This window comes from Sarcophilus harrisii, chromosome 2, assembly GCF_902635505.1.
Source record: "Sarcophilus harrisii chromosome 2, mSarHar1.11, whole genome shotgun sequence".
Taxonomy (NCBI): Eukaryota; Metazoa; Chordata; class Mammalia; order Dasyuromorphia; family Dasyuridae; genus Sarcophilus; species Sarcophilus harrisii.
This window is the reverse complement of record NC_045427.1, coordinates 159825819-159841358: the sequence shown is the minus strand read 5'-3', so window position 1 is coordinate 159841358 and position 15540 is coordinate 159825819. Positions and strand designations below refer to the sequence as shown.

Sequence of the window (15540 nt, the reverse complement as noted above, 5' to 3'; positions counted from 1 at the left end):
TATCGCTTTGTTTACATTTGTATGACAACCCTGAATGTTTGTTTTGTTTCAGTATTCCATCTCTTTAAAAAAGCAGTAGAAACATTTGTATTAAAGGTTGTGGTTTTATGCATTAGGAAAAAAATAATCCCAACTTACTACTAATATTTCCTATAGTGGCTCTTATATACTGCTGTGGCAATAATAATAGTGAAAGCAGGACACCCTAGCATCTAGGTAAATTTCAACTCATCTTAATAAGTATTTCTTTAATACATTTTAAACAAGATGTTTAAGCCATAATTCTAGATACTAAAGATAATACAAAGATGAATCAAATGTAGGATTCAGCTTGAATCAAATAAGCATGGTATAGAAAGTGATTTGGGCAAAAGGATAAATTTAAACCATATACTCTAAGAAATATGAGGAGGTACACCACATTCTAGCATGAAAGATCAAGAAAAAGATCAGGAGATGTTACCTTAACTGGATTTTCAAAGAAGAACTGGACTTCCTTAGGCAAAAATGGGGAAGAGAATACATCATAGTTATGTAGAAAGTCTTATGAATGACTGTTCAAGGATAAGAATGAGCAAGTTAAATTCAGTCTTAGTTGGAAGGTAGAATATATGTCAAGAATTGAGTGAAATAAGACTGAAAAGGTAAGGTGGAAATAAAATGTGGGGGGCTTTAAGTCTTAAGCTAAGGAGTTAATATTTTATGTTGTATATAACCATGTTTTTGAGGAGGGGAGTGATGATATTTGGCAGCTGTGTGAAGGATAGATTGGAACAGGAATACACTAAAGTCTATCAACAAGTAATGTTAGTTATTATAGTAAGTTCTAGTGAAAAATAATAAGAGCATAAAATTAAGGTAGTGTAAGTAAAACTTAGAGGACCAGTGTGGGAAACTTTGATGGACATACATTCAACAAAATATGGCAATTGATGAGTTGTGTAGCTGAGGGGGAAAAAAGGAGTCAACAGTACTTAAATTTTGAATTAAGTAATTGGGAACCTGATCCCACCAATAGAAATAGAGAATTTGGGGAGATGGTCAGATTTTAGAGAGGAAATACATTCGGATTTTGGCCATGTTAAGTTTGAGGTGCTGGTGGGATGTCTAATCAGTGTCCAATAGGCAACTGGAAATATGGGATTCAATGATTTAGGTTGGATTTATTAATTTGGTAATCATCTACATAAAAATGATTGCAGGAAACATGAACATAGATAATCATCAAAGAAAAGAAAACAGATAAAGGGGTTGAATATATACACTTAGAAATTATATTTGATCCATAAAATGTGGCTTATACTAAAAATGTAGTCAGAAGTAACGTCTAAAGAAGCATGGCAGTGGAAATGAAATGTTTCAACTTATGTAAGAGTAGTCAAGATGGTGCAGAAAAACCAGGACTTGGAATCAGGTGAACAGACTAAGCAGCTGAAAGAAAAAGAGACTGAAAGCAGTATCAGAGATAGAAATAAGAACAAGACTACAAACTCTCAGCAAGATCCAAGAAGACCTAGCAATATAAAACTGGAGATTTTAGACTCCAGGAATTCAGTGCTTAATATCCAAAGGAGTCAGGTTAATCAAAGATTATAAGTGCAACATTAGTAATTTTTAACTCTGGTCACCTGCTGTTTAATCCCATTTATCTGATGAATCCCTATGGGATTTTGACAGTTATAGATAGGGGACAAGAAAAAAGGATGTGAACTAGCAAAAATGATTGAGGAGTGATCAGACAAGAATAGTATCAAGGAAACCAAAGGAAGAGAAACTATCAAGAAGGTAAAGATTGAGAACATTAGGCCTGATCAGATTCTGCCTTTGGATTAGGCAGTTAGGAACACTGGCTATTTTGAAGTTAGAAGTTTTCATGGAGTGGTGGGTTCTGAAGCCATGGTTGATTGGTTGAAGAAATGGATTTTGAAGAAATGAAAGCAACAGATCACAGACTGCTCTTTCTGAAAGTCTAACAATAAGAAGAGGAGAGATATAAAGCATTCAAATGATTCCAGGATCAGGATATTGCATGCACATAGATGTCTGTGTTAGCATAAAAAAAGACCTCAGGATTTCTATTTAGGCAAATTATGAAAGATTATGAAGAGAGGAGAGAGACAGACTGAGGATGAAACAGAGAGAGGGCGAGAGAGATAGAGAATGAATGATGAATGGATTGAGGTTTTTTTTAAATAGCAAGGTTTAGAATCAAGGATACCAAAATGGATGGGATAATCTTGGCAAAGAAGCCCACCCTCATTCTCTGGAAGCAGAGGGAAAGAGAAAAGGATAGGTAAGGATATAGATAAGTTTTAATGTGGAAGATGGTAAATGAAGGCATTCATGAAGAATAACATGCTTTTTATATGATTTTTATTAAGTTATTTATTAAACTGGTATAATAAAGAACAAAGAAATACTAGAAGAGTAACAGTGAGATATGTGGAAATAGAAAATAGCTTGTGCTTTCAATGAGCCAGTGAGGAAGCAATCTAAATAAATATGAAGATAAGATTCAATTATCATCCTCATCAGCTCCTCTTTATAAAAAAAAATGTTAAAAATATAGAACAGGTGCTTTGACTGTAATACTCCCCCCTTTTTTCCTTATTGCAGCCAGAAGTGAATGCTGAAGTTATATAAGACATTCAGTAGTTCCTATTTTTATGTCTCGAAGCAGGGGAAACCTTCCTGAATCATTTAAAAAAGCAAAACAAACAAAAGACAGCCAAATACTTAATGCTTTAAAGGACATATTATCAGTTTGATATTAAAAGCTTATGATTAATTTGCTTTAAATTTATAGCAAAGCTAAATAAGACTATCAACTTTAACTTAAATTTCAAATGCCTGAACCAGTAAATAATGCCAACTTGTGTATTTTCAGTGAATTACAGTCTTTAAACAACCCTGTAATCTGTCTCATATGAATCTTTATTTGTACATCTTGAATTTTTTTTAAATGATGTAGTACAATCAGGTTTCTATAAGCATGTCTGATTAAATGTGTTGAGATTTGGGATTCCTATCAACAAGCATTATTGTAGTGAGAAACACAGTAAATTAAAACTAAGTGCATGATCTCATCTCTTTCTTGTTTTGTACTATAATAACATAACTTGCATCAAAAGAGATTATTAAAAGATGTTCCTGTAATAAATTTGTTTAATATAGTTTTGCTATCAATCCTTTTAAGCTTTTAGGCTTGAGAATTGTTAAAATATTCTGAATTAAATGCTATGTGGAAAATTATTCTGGTAGAAATAAAAGGAGAAAATACCCTTTGTTAATTGGTCCTATTTATTTTTCCCTGAAAAAAAAAATTGTCTGTCTATAGAAGAGAGGGAAAAAAGCACACTACAGGGATAAACTCACTTCTTGTATTTTAAATGTGCTCTGTATGTAGTTTCTTTTTTGAATGCACAGTGAGCAAGAAAAAGCAACTCCTGTCCCTTTAATATAGGAGCTATGCACATTACAATAGGTGTCACTGTGTTTCTTGGTCCAATCATTGTCGGTGACTTCAGCTATTGGCTCAAAACACTGGCTGTCTGACTCCATCTGCAGGGCTGTAATACCTACTCTCGTCGGATCCATTCAACACACAACTTCAGCCAGCTGAACAGACTCGCACTGCTACAGCAAGCACATCTTGCTAACCTAATTCAGAAAACAAGTGCTACAGCTCTATGTATATCTTCTTTGCACACTGTAGCATTTTCAGGTGATCTGGGAAGCTGAGAATGGCTCTTAGAAGCAAATATAAGAATCAAGAATCATAATGGAGATATATTTAACAAATCAAGTACTGGATCAAACTTAAAGCCAGTTTCTTATTCATCATAGTGAAAAGGTCACCTTGCCTCATTGGAAGAGAAGCAAAATATTGTTTACTTTTAAATTCTTGTCATCCATTCTATTTTTCTAAATGATCTTATCTATGTAGACTTTCTAGCTGCACAGACAGACATACGGTCCTCATGGTAGATGACAAGGGAAAGAACATGAAATGTCTTACCTTTTTTTTGATGCTTCCAGAGACTGTCAAGAACAGGTCCAAGAAAAGCTCTAAGAAGGCAAATAGCAGTAACAGCAGCAAGTTGCCACCAGTCTGCTATGAAATCATTACCTTGAAGACCAAAAAAAAGAAGAAGATGGCTGCTGATATTTTTCCCCGTAAGAAGCCAACCAACTCCAGTACAACCACTGTCCAGCAGTATCACCAGCAGAATCTCAATAACAATAATACTATCCCAGCCCCTAATTGGCAGGGGCTTTATCCTACCATTAGAGAAAGGTAAGTACACAGACCATTCTGTTTACTTTAAAAGTTTATATTCATTTGAAGTTTTTTACTTTTGTACATCCTCCAAGTTTTAACTCAAATATGTGTTTCTTATCTAATTCAGAAGCTTTCTTGGTAATGAAATGTGTCTTATATATTTTCTAAATAGTACAGCTGTTTTCCTCTAAGATAAAAATGTTTTTGCAAGCTGTAATATTTAACTCAATGTAGTTGTGCCGATGAGGCATGCATAGTTAAATTCTTAGATAATGGGAACTTTTTACTCTATAAAAAGCTTGGATGAGTTTTCTGTTTTTGTTCACAAACATTTTTAGTGATTACAAGCATGGTTATATATTTTATAATCTTTGTTGTTTTACCTCGAAGTAACTGAAATATTGCTTGGCTTTTCGATCTTTGTGGCCAGTGGGAGTGTGAACCGGGTGTGTAAAAAATGCTGGATGCTGTGAATTAATGAACTGCCTCTGTTTGTAGAAATGCGGTGATGTTCAACAATGATTTGATGGCAGATGTTCATTTTGTGGTTGGGCCACCAGGTGGGACACAGCGGTTGCCAGGACACAAAGTAAGCAACAGCTGCATTATCAGTTTAGATCTGGGAATAACAAAGAGGAAACTTTTAACTATTAGGCTGGAACTTAGTGTGAACAGATTTCCTTTGACAGGCACTGCATGGTTGGTTATGTCTCAGGTTTATTTATGAGAGGATTGGGGAGTATCAGGGAGGGAGCTGCTTCTGTGAGTTACTTTGGCTGCTTAATAAGTCTTTCTTTGCCCCTATTTATCTGTTTTTATGCCCCTCACAAATATATGCACGCTCTTGAAGTTCCAGTCATATGATAAAATCTGTTGTGACTAGAAGTTGCTATGACAGGCTGGCAAAGTAGTGTGTGTTTACCACTTTCTGAGAGTTGTTTGTTAGATAAGATTTTTCTGTGGGTGCCAGTTCAACAGTCACTTTTAAGCATTTGGGCAGCTAGTAACTTAAAGGCTATTTTTACATGTTGGATTTATATTACTACTATAAGACTTTAATGTTTTTGCTTTTTCAGATGAACTGATGTTGGGCTATATAGCCATTGAAACTGATTGCTCATAGTAACTCTCCTGGGTAGTTTTTTGTTAAAAGTGCTTTCAATTTAGAGGATGAAATAAGATTTCCCTTTCTCCACAGTATGTTTTAGCTGTTGGGAGCTCTGTATTCCATGCAATGTTTTATGGAGAGCTTGCTGAGGACAAAGATGAAATCCGTATACCAGATGTCGAACCTGCTGCTTTTCTCGCTATGCTGAAGTAAGCATCATTTATGTGTTGGAAAAGAATTTTTCATGCTGTATGGTTACATGGTTACTCTGCTAGTAACAGTTGAAATGTGAGTTGTATTTTAACATCAACAAAAGCATGAATAGACAAAGAGATTGCTTTTTGATATTTACACTTAAAACCCCCAAAAGACTGCATATGATTACATTTAAAAGTACATTGTACAATACAAACTTTTTAATTGAAAATTTAATCTTGTGATCTTTGAACATGTGGTTCTGATTTGATTTTAAATTTAGTATCTATTAAAGCAATGTATCTGGCTAATTTAAGCATTAACTTAAAAAAAAAAAAACAACCTTCATTTCTTAATGTAAAGAACTCGGAACTAGGAGTAAGGAGATCTGGGTTCTGTTTCTGGATATGGATATGATATTGACTAAGTCACTTAATCTTTCTGGCCCTTCCTTAGTTTCCCTAACTGTAAAGTAAGATGTTTGAAATGAATGATTTTGCTCTAAAATTCAATGACTTTTTAAGATAGTGCAAAGAGTTTTTCAAACAAACATTTCTTAGAATATCTAATAGATTTAAAGTAATAATGGAGAAAACTGCAACATTGTTTAATTTAACATCGGTGCCATACTTCATTTGTTAACTCCTTTTAACCATTTAATCGCACAAAATTTTGAAAGACAAGTGCCCCAAGATAATACATGATTGTTTTAAAAACTATACTTGTATTTTAAACTCATTTCTTAGAAGAATACAAGAAATTTCATTGTTTTCTAAGAATTGTCGTTTTAGGATATCATCAAGTACTAGAATTTGAACTACCTTTTGAAATAAATTAATATTCATTTTATGCTGCTGTTGCTTCGATTCCAATATATATGCAGAACTCCTGATATAGAAAGTCCTTCCACCAGTGAATATCAGATACAGTTTGTTTTTAACTTTTGGTCTTAACTTAAATGACTTACTTGCTAGTAATCAGACATTTAGTAAGTGTCAGAAGCAAGAGTTGAACCCAGGTCTTCCTGACTCTGAAAGGAAAGACATTTCTTTCTCTCTCTCTCTCTCTCTCTCTTTTTTTTTTTTAATATGGAAAAATACAATATAGAAACAAAGAGTTCCAGGGTTGCTTTTTTTTCTTTCTATGTTTATTAAAGAGTCATTTGGTACATTATGAGCATTAGTATCTCTTAGAATTATGCAAGCATTAACCAGTTAAAAATAATCAGCCTATGTAGTATGGTACTAATGCTTTATAATGTAATACTGTAGTTCTCAATTACTGCCTTTTAATCCATTAGTCATCCTAAATAATGCTTGTCAAATATCTTTCTTAACCTCTTCTATGCCATGATATATTAAACAGAGATAAAGATAAAGTACTGCTGCAGGGATTTCAAGTCATTGGAATCAAAAGCATATATACAAAGCATACATGTTGACAATTATTCACTGATTTATTGAGCAATTCACCACATTCTGTTGTGATTCTTTGAATAGCTACAAGTAAATGTTACATTTTATATGCTATCTACTGAAAAATATTTTTGATATCTCTAAAATTTGGACTTAAGTATTTAGATTCTTATTTCAGCTGTGGTTTGAAAGTCTGCTAAATTCTGGAGGCTTACCGGTGCTGCTGAATATAACTTTAACATTGGAGTACAGTGAAATCAGATGCACAGAAAAACATATAACTTCAAAAGTTAATAAGACAGCCCTTTCTTTATTACCTTTTCAACCATTTTATATATTTCTATGTGAATAAAAAAAGAAAAATTCACCTTCAGATTATTTCTTCAGTGAAGTTCCAATCTTTTATGTTTGGCATTGCCTTCTATTACTGAAGAAAATAATAGTGTGTCATTAATTCAGTATTCTGATTTAACTGTAGAGTCAAGTAACCCATTTGGATCAGTAGTTATCTTCAACAGTTAGAAATCAGGACAAGGAAAATAAAGACAAAAGAAATAAGATTCTATATAAAATCACAAGTTTTGCTTTTTCTTTAAAAATCCCTAGTAATTATTTTGCTTCAGAATCAAATTTATTATAAATAAATATATTAACATCTAAGGAAGTTAATTGATTTATAGTTTCATAATGAGCATATTCAATTTTCCATCAAATTGTAAAATATGGTCTTGTGCCATATAATACTAATATAGTTGATATATTATTCTGTTAAAATTAAGAGGAATGGGATTCAGAAGATAACTGCTACTCTAACTTTAAGATCTTAGATTAGGAGACTTGATAATACTACCAGGATAGAATTAATAAGTATTAACCATACCCTATGGGGATATCAGCATTTCCTTATTCTTTTATTGAAAAGGAAAAAGGGAAAAGAATAGGCATTTATATAGTGCCTATTATGTGCCAAGAATTGTACTAAGTGCTATACAAATATTATCTTTTTTGATCCTCATAACAACTTTATGAGGTGGGTGCTATTGTTGTCTTCATTTTACAGTTAAGGAAATTGAGACAAATAAAGATTAAATGACTTGGCTAGGGTTATACAACTAGTAAGTGTCAGAAGCTGGATTTGAGCTCAAGTGGGCCTGACTCCAGGTTTAGCTTTTTATTCACTGAACCAACCACCTAGCTGCCTTCAGCTGATATTGCATCTACAATACCTCATCAGTCAGTTCTGCAATAATTGGTTTATTTATCCCACAAGTTAGACTAGAAGTTTGATTCTTGATAATAAAAGATCATGGTTATGATTTTGGGAATATAACTTCACTTATGAGCTACAATCTTTGTTTCATTATACTGTCTCACTGGGGGTAGATCTAACTTCTTGAGTTATATTTTTCATGATATTGAATTATTAAGTATCTTTTTTTTGTTAGTATATATCTTTCCATCTATGTAAATTTCTTAATGACTTAAAAAGGTACTTCTAACTAAAGGAGAGAGATTGAAAAATATAATGAATATTTCTTGTTTTTTAAAAAAAATTTTTTTTGAGGATGGGAAATGGTGACTGATCAGGAAAAGGTAATTAGGTAAATGCAGCAGTCAACGATTTCTGAAATTGTTTGTTGATCTTCTGTTATATTAAAGACAAAAGGAAAATAGTAGGTTCTAAGTGTGACATCTTGTTTCCAAAGTACATTACAATGCTAGAACACTCTGGTTCTGGAGTCAGACAGAGACCTGAACTCAAATATTGCCTTTGCGACTTGTTGTCTATGTGATGTTGGGCAAATTAATTAACCTTCCTACCCCTCAGTTTTCACATCTGTGACATAAGGGCTTTAGACTTGATGGTTATTTTGCATTCTGCTTCTAAAATTCCTTTTAGGTTTAAATTTATGATCCTGCAATTCTAATGCTTTGATCTTAAGCTCCTTAAAGGTACTTTTCTCTAGAAATGACAGTGGAAAGTTCACAGTATCACAAAAATATGTGCAAACTTGAGTTGGTTTTTCTTAATTTTAAAAATATAAAGTTTGTAAATAATGTGCTACTTATTTTTAAAGTTGGAAGGAATACATGTAAATTTTTTTGTAATTATTCCAGACTTGACAACTTTGGGAAACTTCACACAAGTTGATATCTTTAGTTAATTGTCAATTTTGATTAAGTAAAGACCATTTTAAAAAAAATCATTCACTAGCTGAACTTACCTGAATTATGTTCTGCATAAAAATCACTCTTTTCAGGAAAAGCTAAGAGATTTTCTTTTTTAAAAAAATATTAAGATGTGTATATTAAATAAGCCTTTTTGTTAATGGGAGAAATTTGGGGAAATTGGTTTCTTTTCACTTTTGAGTGAGTATGCTTGTTCTCATTTATACATACTCATTTATGATGTATACATATACACATACTCTTTTATAATGAAACTTATTTCCACAAAAGAAGATAGAAATTTTCTGCTGAAATATAGTAATTGCTCACAGCATAACATTTTATGTTTACAAAATATTGGATGTACATTATCTAATTTATAATTACAAATCCTACTTGTGCAAGGCAAGTAGGGCAAAATTATTAGATATGCAGAATGTCAGAGTTGGAAGAAACCTCAGAGGCCACCTGTTCAAGCCATACTTGATTTAAAATCCCATGTAAAATTGACTTTCCAAATGGCCATTTAGCCTTAGCATAATGTAACTCCTATAAGGAAGCTGTAAAGCAGCTTATTTCAGTATGAAGAATGAATTTCCTACTTTCTAATTTTTAGAACATTTTTCCTTATGATCCTAAATCTACCTCAGCAATTTCCATCGATTGCTTCTATTTCTATCTTCTTGGGTAAGCAGAAACACTCTAAGACCTTTTTCACATATTCTCCTCTCTCCCAGATCTTCTTTTCTACATTATAAACCAATTTTCTTGAACTGATTCTCATCCTGTCTGATGTCAAAATTCTTCACTATCCTGGGCACTTTTCCTTTATGCTCTCCAATGTTCTCATCCTTATCAGTCTCCTTTCCAAAACTGAATATTCCTAAACTAAATGTAGTACTCCAGATGCAGCCTGTCCAGTAGAGAGCGCACACTGTCAAGCATTGAAATTGTTCATTTTTTTTTTTGTCTTGCTATCATTTTTTAGCATTATATTTTTATCTCTTATGCAGATAGCATCTTAGAAAAAACTTATATAGTAATTAAGAAATTTCTCATCATGCTATATGCAAAAACTTCTCCATAAAATAATTCCAAAAACCTTTTCTCTTTACCCATCTCATAAAAGTATATTAAAAATAAACTTTCTTGTGAAATGAGACGAAAATTTTGAAGGGAAACTAATTTGTTCAATAAACACAGAATTATCACCTTCCTCATATTTCGGTAACTATATATTCACAAGGTTTATTTAGTTTCTTAACTGTATACTAATACTCTAATGGAGACCGATTCAGAGGATCTGACAGGCCCATTATAAACAACTCTCTGAGATAGATTGTTCATTTCATCTTTTTATCCAAGTATCATTTTCTCAAGTATCAGTTACTACCAAATGGTTTGTTTCTATTTTGCAAAAACTCCTGTTTAATAAATCCTCCTTGTTTGTAATACCTATTAATATTATAAAAATTATTGTAAGATGAAAATCAGTGCTTATCATCCTATAATGATGTTTTTTTTTTTTTTTAATATCCCTATTGTATCAGCCAGTTTTGAGGAGAACTTCCATATAAAGGATCTATTTTCTTTACCTAAGTAGGAAGTCTCTCAGACTATTTATGCTTCATTTCTCTTAATATTTGTGTATTTTCTTTTTTTACATTTGAACTTTTCTTCTACTTTTTTCATTGGTTACCACTTGAACACTAACATTTTATTCCTCATTTATTCTTTTTGTCACCTACCATCTAATGGTGAAATTCCTTTATTACATTCTCAAAGATGATCTAAGATCAAAAGAAACCTTATTTATTTAACCCCTATTCTTGAGTTGTTTTAGTTCTCTAGTCATATATCTTAGATATATTCTTATCAAAGAAACCTAATTATATACTTTGCTTTTAATTCTCAATTGATATACAGTAGGTCTATACATGTTTCCATACAACTTGAACATTGTTGCTTTTTCTAGTTCTAATTATATTGTACTCTGCTGAAGTCCCACTACACCTGTGTCCTTTGTTTCAGATACATCTATTGCGATGAAATTGACCTGGCTGCAGACACAGTGCTGGCCACCCTTTATGCTGCCAAAAAGTACATCGTCCCTCATCTTGCTCGGGCCTGCGTCAATTTCCTGGAGACCAGTCTCAGTGCAAAAAACGCTTGTGTGCTGCTTTCCCAGAGCTGCCTCTTTGAAGAACCTGATCTGACCCAGCGCTGCTGGGAAGTCATTGATGCCCAGGCTGAGCTAGCTCTCAAATCTGAGGGATTCTGCGATATTGATTTCCAAACATTAGAGAGTATTCTCCGCAGGGAGACCCTGAATGCCAAAGAGATTGTTGTTTTTGAGGCTGCTCTCAATTGGGCTGAAGTTGAGTGTCAACGCCAGGAGCTGTCACTGAGCATTGAAAATAAACGGAAGGTCCTTGGAAAGGCACTGTACTTGATCCGAATTCCCACCATGGCCCTTGATGACTTTGCAAATGGCGCTGCTCAGTCTGGAGTTTTGACTCTGAATGAAACCAATGACATCTTTCTTTGGTATACGGCAGCTAAAAAGCCCGAGCTAGAGTTTGTGAGCAATGCCCGTAAGGGCCTCGTTCCACAGCGCTGCCACCGCTTCCAGTCCTGTGCCTACCGAAGCAATCAGTGGCGGTACCGGGGTCGTTGTGACAGCATTCAATTTGCTGTGGACAAAAGGGTCTTCATTGCTGGCTTTGGCCTCTATGGCTCTAGTTGTGGTTCAGCAGAATACAGTGCCAAGATTGAACTCAAACGTCAAGGTGTCATTCTGGGACAGAACTTAAGCAAGTATTTCTCAGATGGATCTAGCAACACTTTCCCAGTGTGGTTTGAATATCCTGTGCAGATTGAGCCAGACACTTTTTACACAGCCAGCGTAATTTTGGATGGCAATGAATTGAGTTACTTTGGACAGGAAGGAATGACAGAGGTTCAGTGTGGCAAAGTGACTGTCCAATTTCAATGCTCTTCAGATAGTACTAATGGTACTGGTGTACAGGGTGGACAAATTCCTGAACTTATATTTTATGCTTAAAATATCATTTCCAAAAGAAAGTGTGATCTTTGAAATGCATATCTGTCTGGTTCAGACATGTTGATGCTTTGCTTATCTGCAGATAAATGCTCAGTACAGGTAATTTGTAATTAATTATGTTATGGGTAATTCCTAATTATTTTTAGGCTAAAATGCAGTTTTCCATTCCTAACTAGATGCTCAAAAGAACCAAGTTCTGATTAAAACTATTATTTTAAGAGTTGCGTCTATATACTAAGAAAAATTGTGTACATTTTCTTTACTGCTTTTATCTAGTTAACAATCTTTTTATAATTGTCTTAAATTTCCCTTTGGGCTTTTTTTTGATCATAGTGTAAATATGTAGTATAAAATGAAGTGGAGGATTATTTTATTTTTAAGGCTCAAGGGAAAAAATAGACTAGTTTGGAATGAAGTTCTTTTAACCTACAAGTAACAGTTTTAAGTTTGGTTGATATATAACAAATAGGTAGCAATCATTTTTGACTTTTATTTTATTTCTTTTCATTGCTTTTCAGCTTTTGCTTTGTACTTGCTATGTGAATTAATTGGACTGGTATATGTGAAGCTAAAGGTAGCAATTTCCCTGGAGGTGTTAGTGAAAAATTGAAAGACTGGATTTTTTTAAAGGAACTCCTTGAGAACAATTAACTTACTTTTCTTTAATCTAGAAGGGCAGAATTTTGAAACACATGAATTTCTTTTGGAAGTAACTTCAAAATCATAGTTTTCATTCATAACAGAAAAGGGCTACAGGCTTGTCACTTATTGGAAAGTAGAAAAATCTTAAAGATACAAAATTGATAGCACATGTTAGAATTCACAATTTGAGGAGAGAGAAAAAAAAAAAAAACTAGAGCTTTCCCCCTATATTGCTCTTAATATATAATAATTGCTTAATACATAATAGGATTAATTTCTCTATATATTCTCTGTTAAAAGAGGACCATACAGTTGTTTAGATTGGTTGAATGCCACTTAGTTAACAGAATTCTACATATATAAGTTTTACTTGTTTTACCTAATATATGTTTTGCATATATGATAATATATCCATTAGTGATAATTCTTTAAAATTCCTAAATGGCTAGAATAGTGCCATCTAGTCACCCTAAAGTGATATTAAATACCTACAGAAAATAAAATATGATCTCAAAGGATTAAAGTGGATTTTACTTAATATCCAAAACATCAGCATTGTATCTAGCTTTGTTATATGTTCTATGTACAACATAAACAAGGGAATGTCTGCTTTACAAGAAATAATCTCCCTTATAAGATGGTTTGTGGAAGTTTAGTACCTAACATTATTGGTAGAGTTCACTATGACTGACTTATTTGCATGTGAACTATCCATGCACTCCTGGTTGCTTTCCTGCCCAGTATGATCCTGAGATGTCTTCCCCCCCGCCACCCAGAGTGCGGCTTCTGGCTGCCTCCTTCCCCTTGCTCAGCACAGTCCTAGACTGGCTTTTTGAAGCTAGGGGGTAGTTTTGGGGTGCGTGTGCGTGTGTGTGTTTGCACACTCAGGAATTCCCCTCTTTCTATGTCTGCCATCTAGGCAGTAGAACAGAAATTATTCTTCTGTTCACCTTAGTATGGTCCTAGGCAATTTTCCTTTACCCTGCCCTCTTTGGTGTGCTACCAGGCCACTTTTTCCCCTTTACCTAATAAAACTGGGATGGCTTTCTCATTACCTAATCTAATAGAGGAGGACAGTGGATTGTCTGAGATTTCAAAGTCTTCTGTGCTGCTGTCCTCATCTATACAATCAAGAGTTGACTGTCACTGGTAATTAGAGAAAACCCCTAGGACAGCTTTCCAAGAGCTTTAACAATAATGTGATATTGTGAAGATTGTGAATAGGGAGAAGAGCCAAAATACTAATGGAATAAAGGGAAATATTCCCTAGAAAACTACTGCAAATTATTTTTAATAAAGTTTAAATTGCCTGTTATTTTTTGCCACCACAAAACAAATACAAAAAAAAAAAAAAAAGAGCCTGATTAGCCATCATGCATTCTTTTATTTAAAAAAAAAAATTTATTAGAAACTAGGAAAATGGCATAATCTTAAGGAGTTGAGGTCAACTTGATGGCCTTCTTCTGGAGTATGCTCAGTTCACTGAATCATTGTCCATGCTATTCTTAAGTAGCTGTATTCATGGTAGCTTAGGAATTAACCTGATGACAGCCAGAGGGAAGAATACCCCTTTTATGTCTGCCAGTAAACTCATTCTCATTTTACATTTACCTTCCATTCTTTTTTTTTTAAGTGCTGGGTCTACCATGTGATGAAGTTAGGCAGATATTCTTGAATTAAAGTTGGATATTTTACAGTGGAAAACTTTATTTTAAATCTGTTATCCCTTCAATATTTTAGGCAAAATGGAATGAAAACTGATGTGCTTGCTTTAGCTTTTCTCAGTATATTCTTGGTAGTTATAGATTATAAAACTAGATCATATTTCTAACAAACCAGTCAATTTTGGTATATAAACACAACTTCAATAAACAGAACATGCTGTAGATGCTATTTTTAAATGTACCTGGCAGTCTTTGTATTTCAATGTTAATTCTGGGGATAGAGGGAAACTAGGCTATGTAACATTCTTTATATCTTAAATAGTATTTAAGTAAATGGTTTAATTTCTACATAATTATTGCACTGAATTTTTTTAAGGTGCTTAAGCTAAGCTAATTTCAGATCACAGTAGCCAATTGTGCTTCAGGGTGCTTGAATTTAGCAAGCTTATAGCATTATTTATGAAGGACAAATATATAAATATGAAGTACCTCATGTTGAATGTTTATTGTACTGTATCTTTAATGTAACAGTGCAGATCTTGTTAGACACATGAATGTGTATAATCATGTTAAATACAAATAAACATAAAATTGGTTCGTAGAGTTGCTTTCTTCAGTATTTTTTAAGCCTTTGTAAAAAAAGAGCAGGAACAGTTTTAACTTTTAACACTTTTCATTATATAGATATCTCTATAGGATCACTTGCTTTGGTCCATTTTAAGCTCTCTGATCATCAAAGAAGAAATAAATCTGAGACAATTGTTCAGGAACAATAAATATGTTAATCATTTACACTGTTAAAGGTTGACTATTAAGCTAATGAGATGGAGTGCATGGATGTGTGTGTGTGTGTGTGTGTGTGTGTATGTATTCCTTTGATTAAATTCCTTATTGGCAGACATTTTGATAGCATAGCTGCAGAAATTTTTTTGTGAGTCTTAACAAACTAGGAAACAATGTATTGTGCTTAAGCTAAGTGACATCTATTATATGATGTGACC

At 33.4% G+C, this 15540-nt stretch overlaps 1 protein-coding gene across 4 annotated transcripts in view; it reads left to right on the top strand.

Moving 5' to 3' along the window:
- The window catches only part of BTBD3 (BTB domain containing 3), a 51937-nt gene extending 36797 nt beyond the window's left edge, over positions 1–15140 (top strand). For 2 of the 4 annotated variants that reach the window (XM_031951087.1, XM_031951088.1), the window contains exons 2-5: positions 4039–4297; positions 4781–4871; positions 5481–5599; positions 11201–15140. In XM_031951087.1, coding sequence (XP_031806947.1) covers positions 4155–4297; positions 4781–4871; positions 5481–5599; positions 11201–12233 — 1386 coding nt within the window. In that variant the 5' untranslated portion in view covers positions 4039–4154 and the 3' untranslated portion in view covers positions 12234–15140. Of the gene's footprint in view, positions 1–3346; positions 4298–4780; positions 4872–5480; positions 5600–11200 lie in introns of those variants that run through there. The other 2 variants (XM_031951086.1, XM_031951089.1) reach the window with 2 other exon arrangements.
- The last annotated feature ends 400 nt before the right edge of the window (positions 15141–15540 follow it).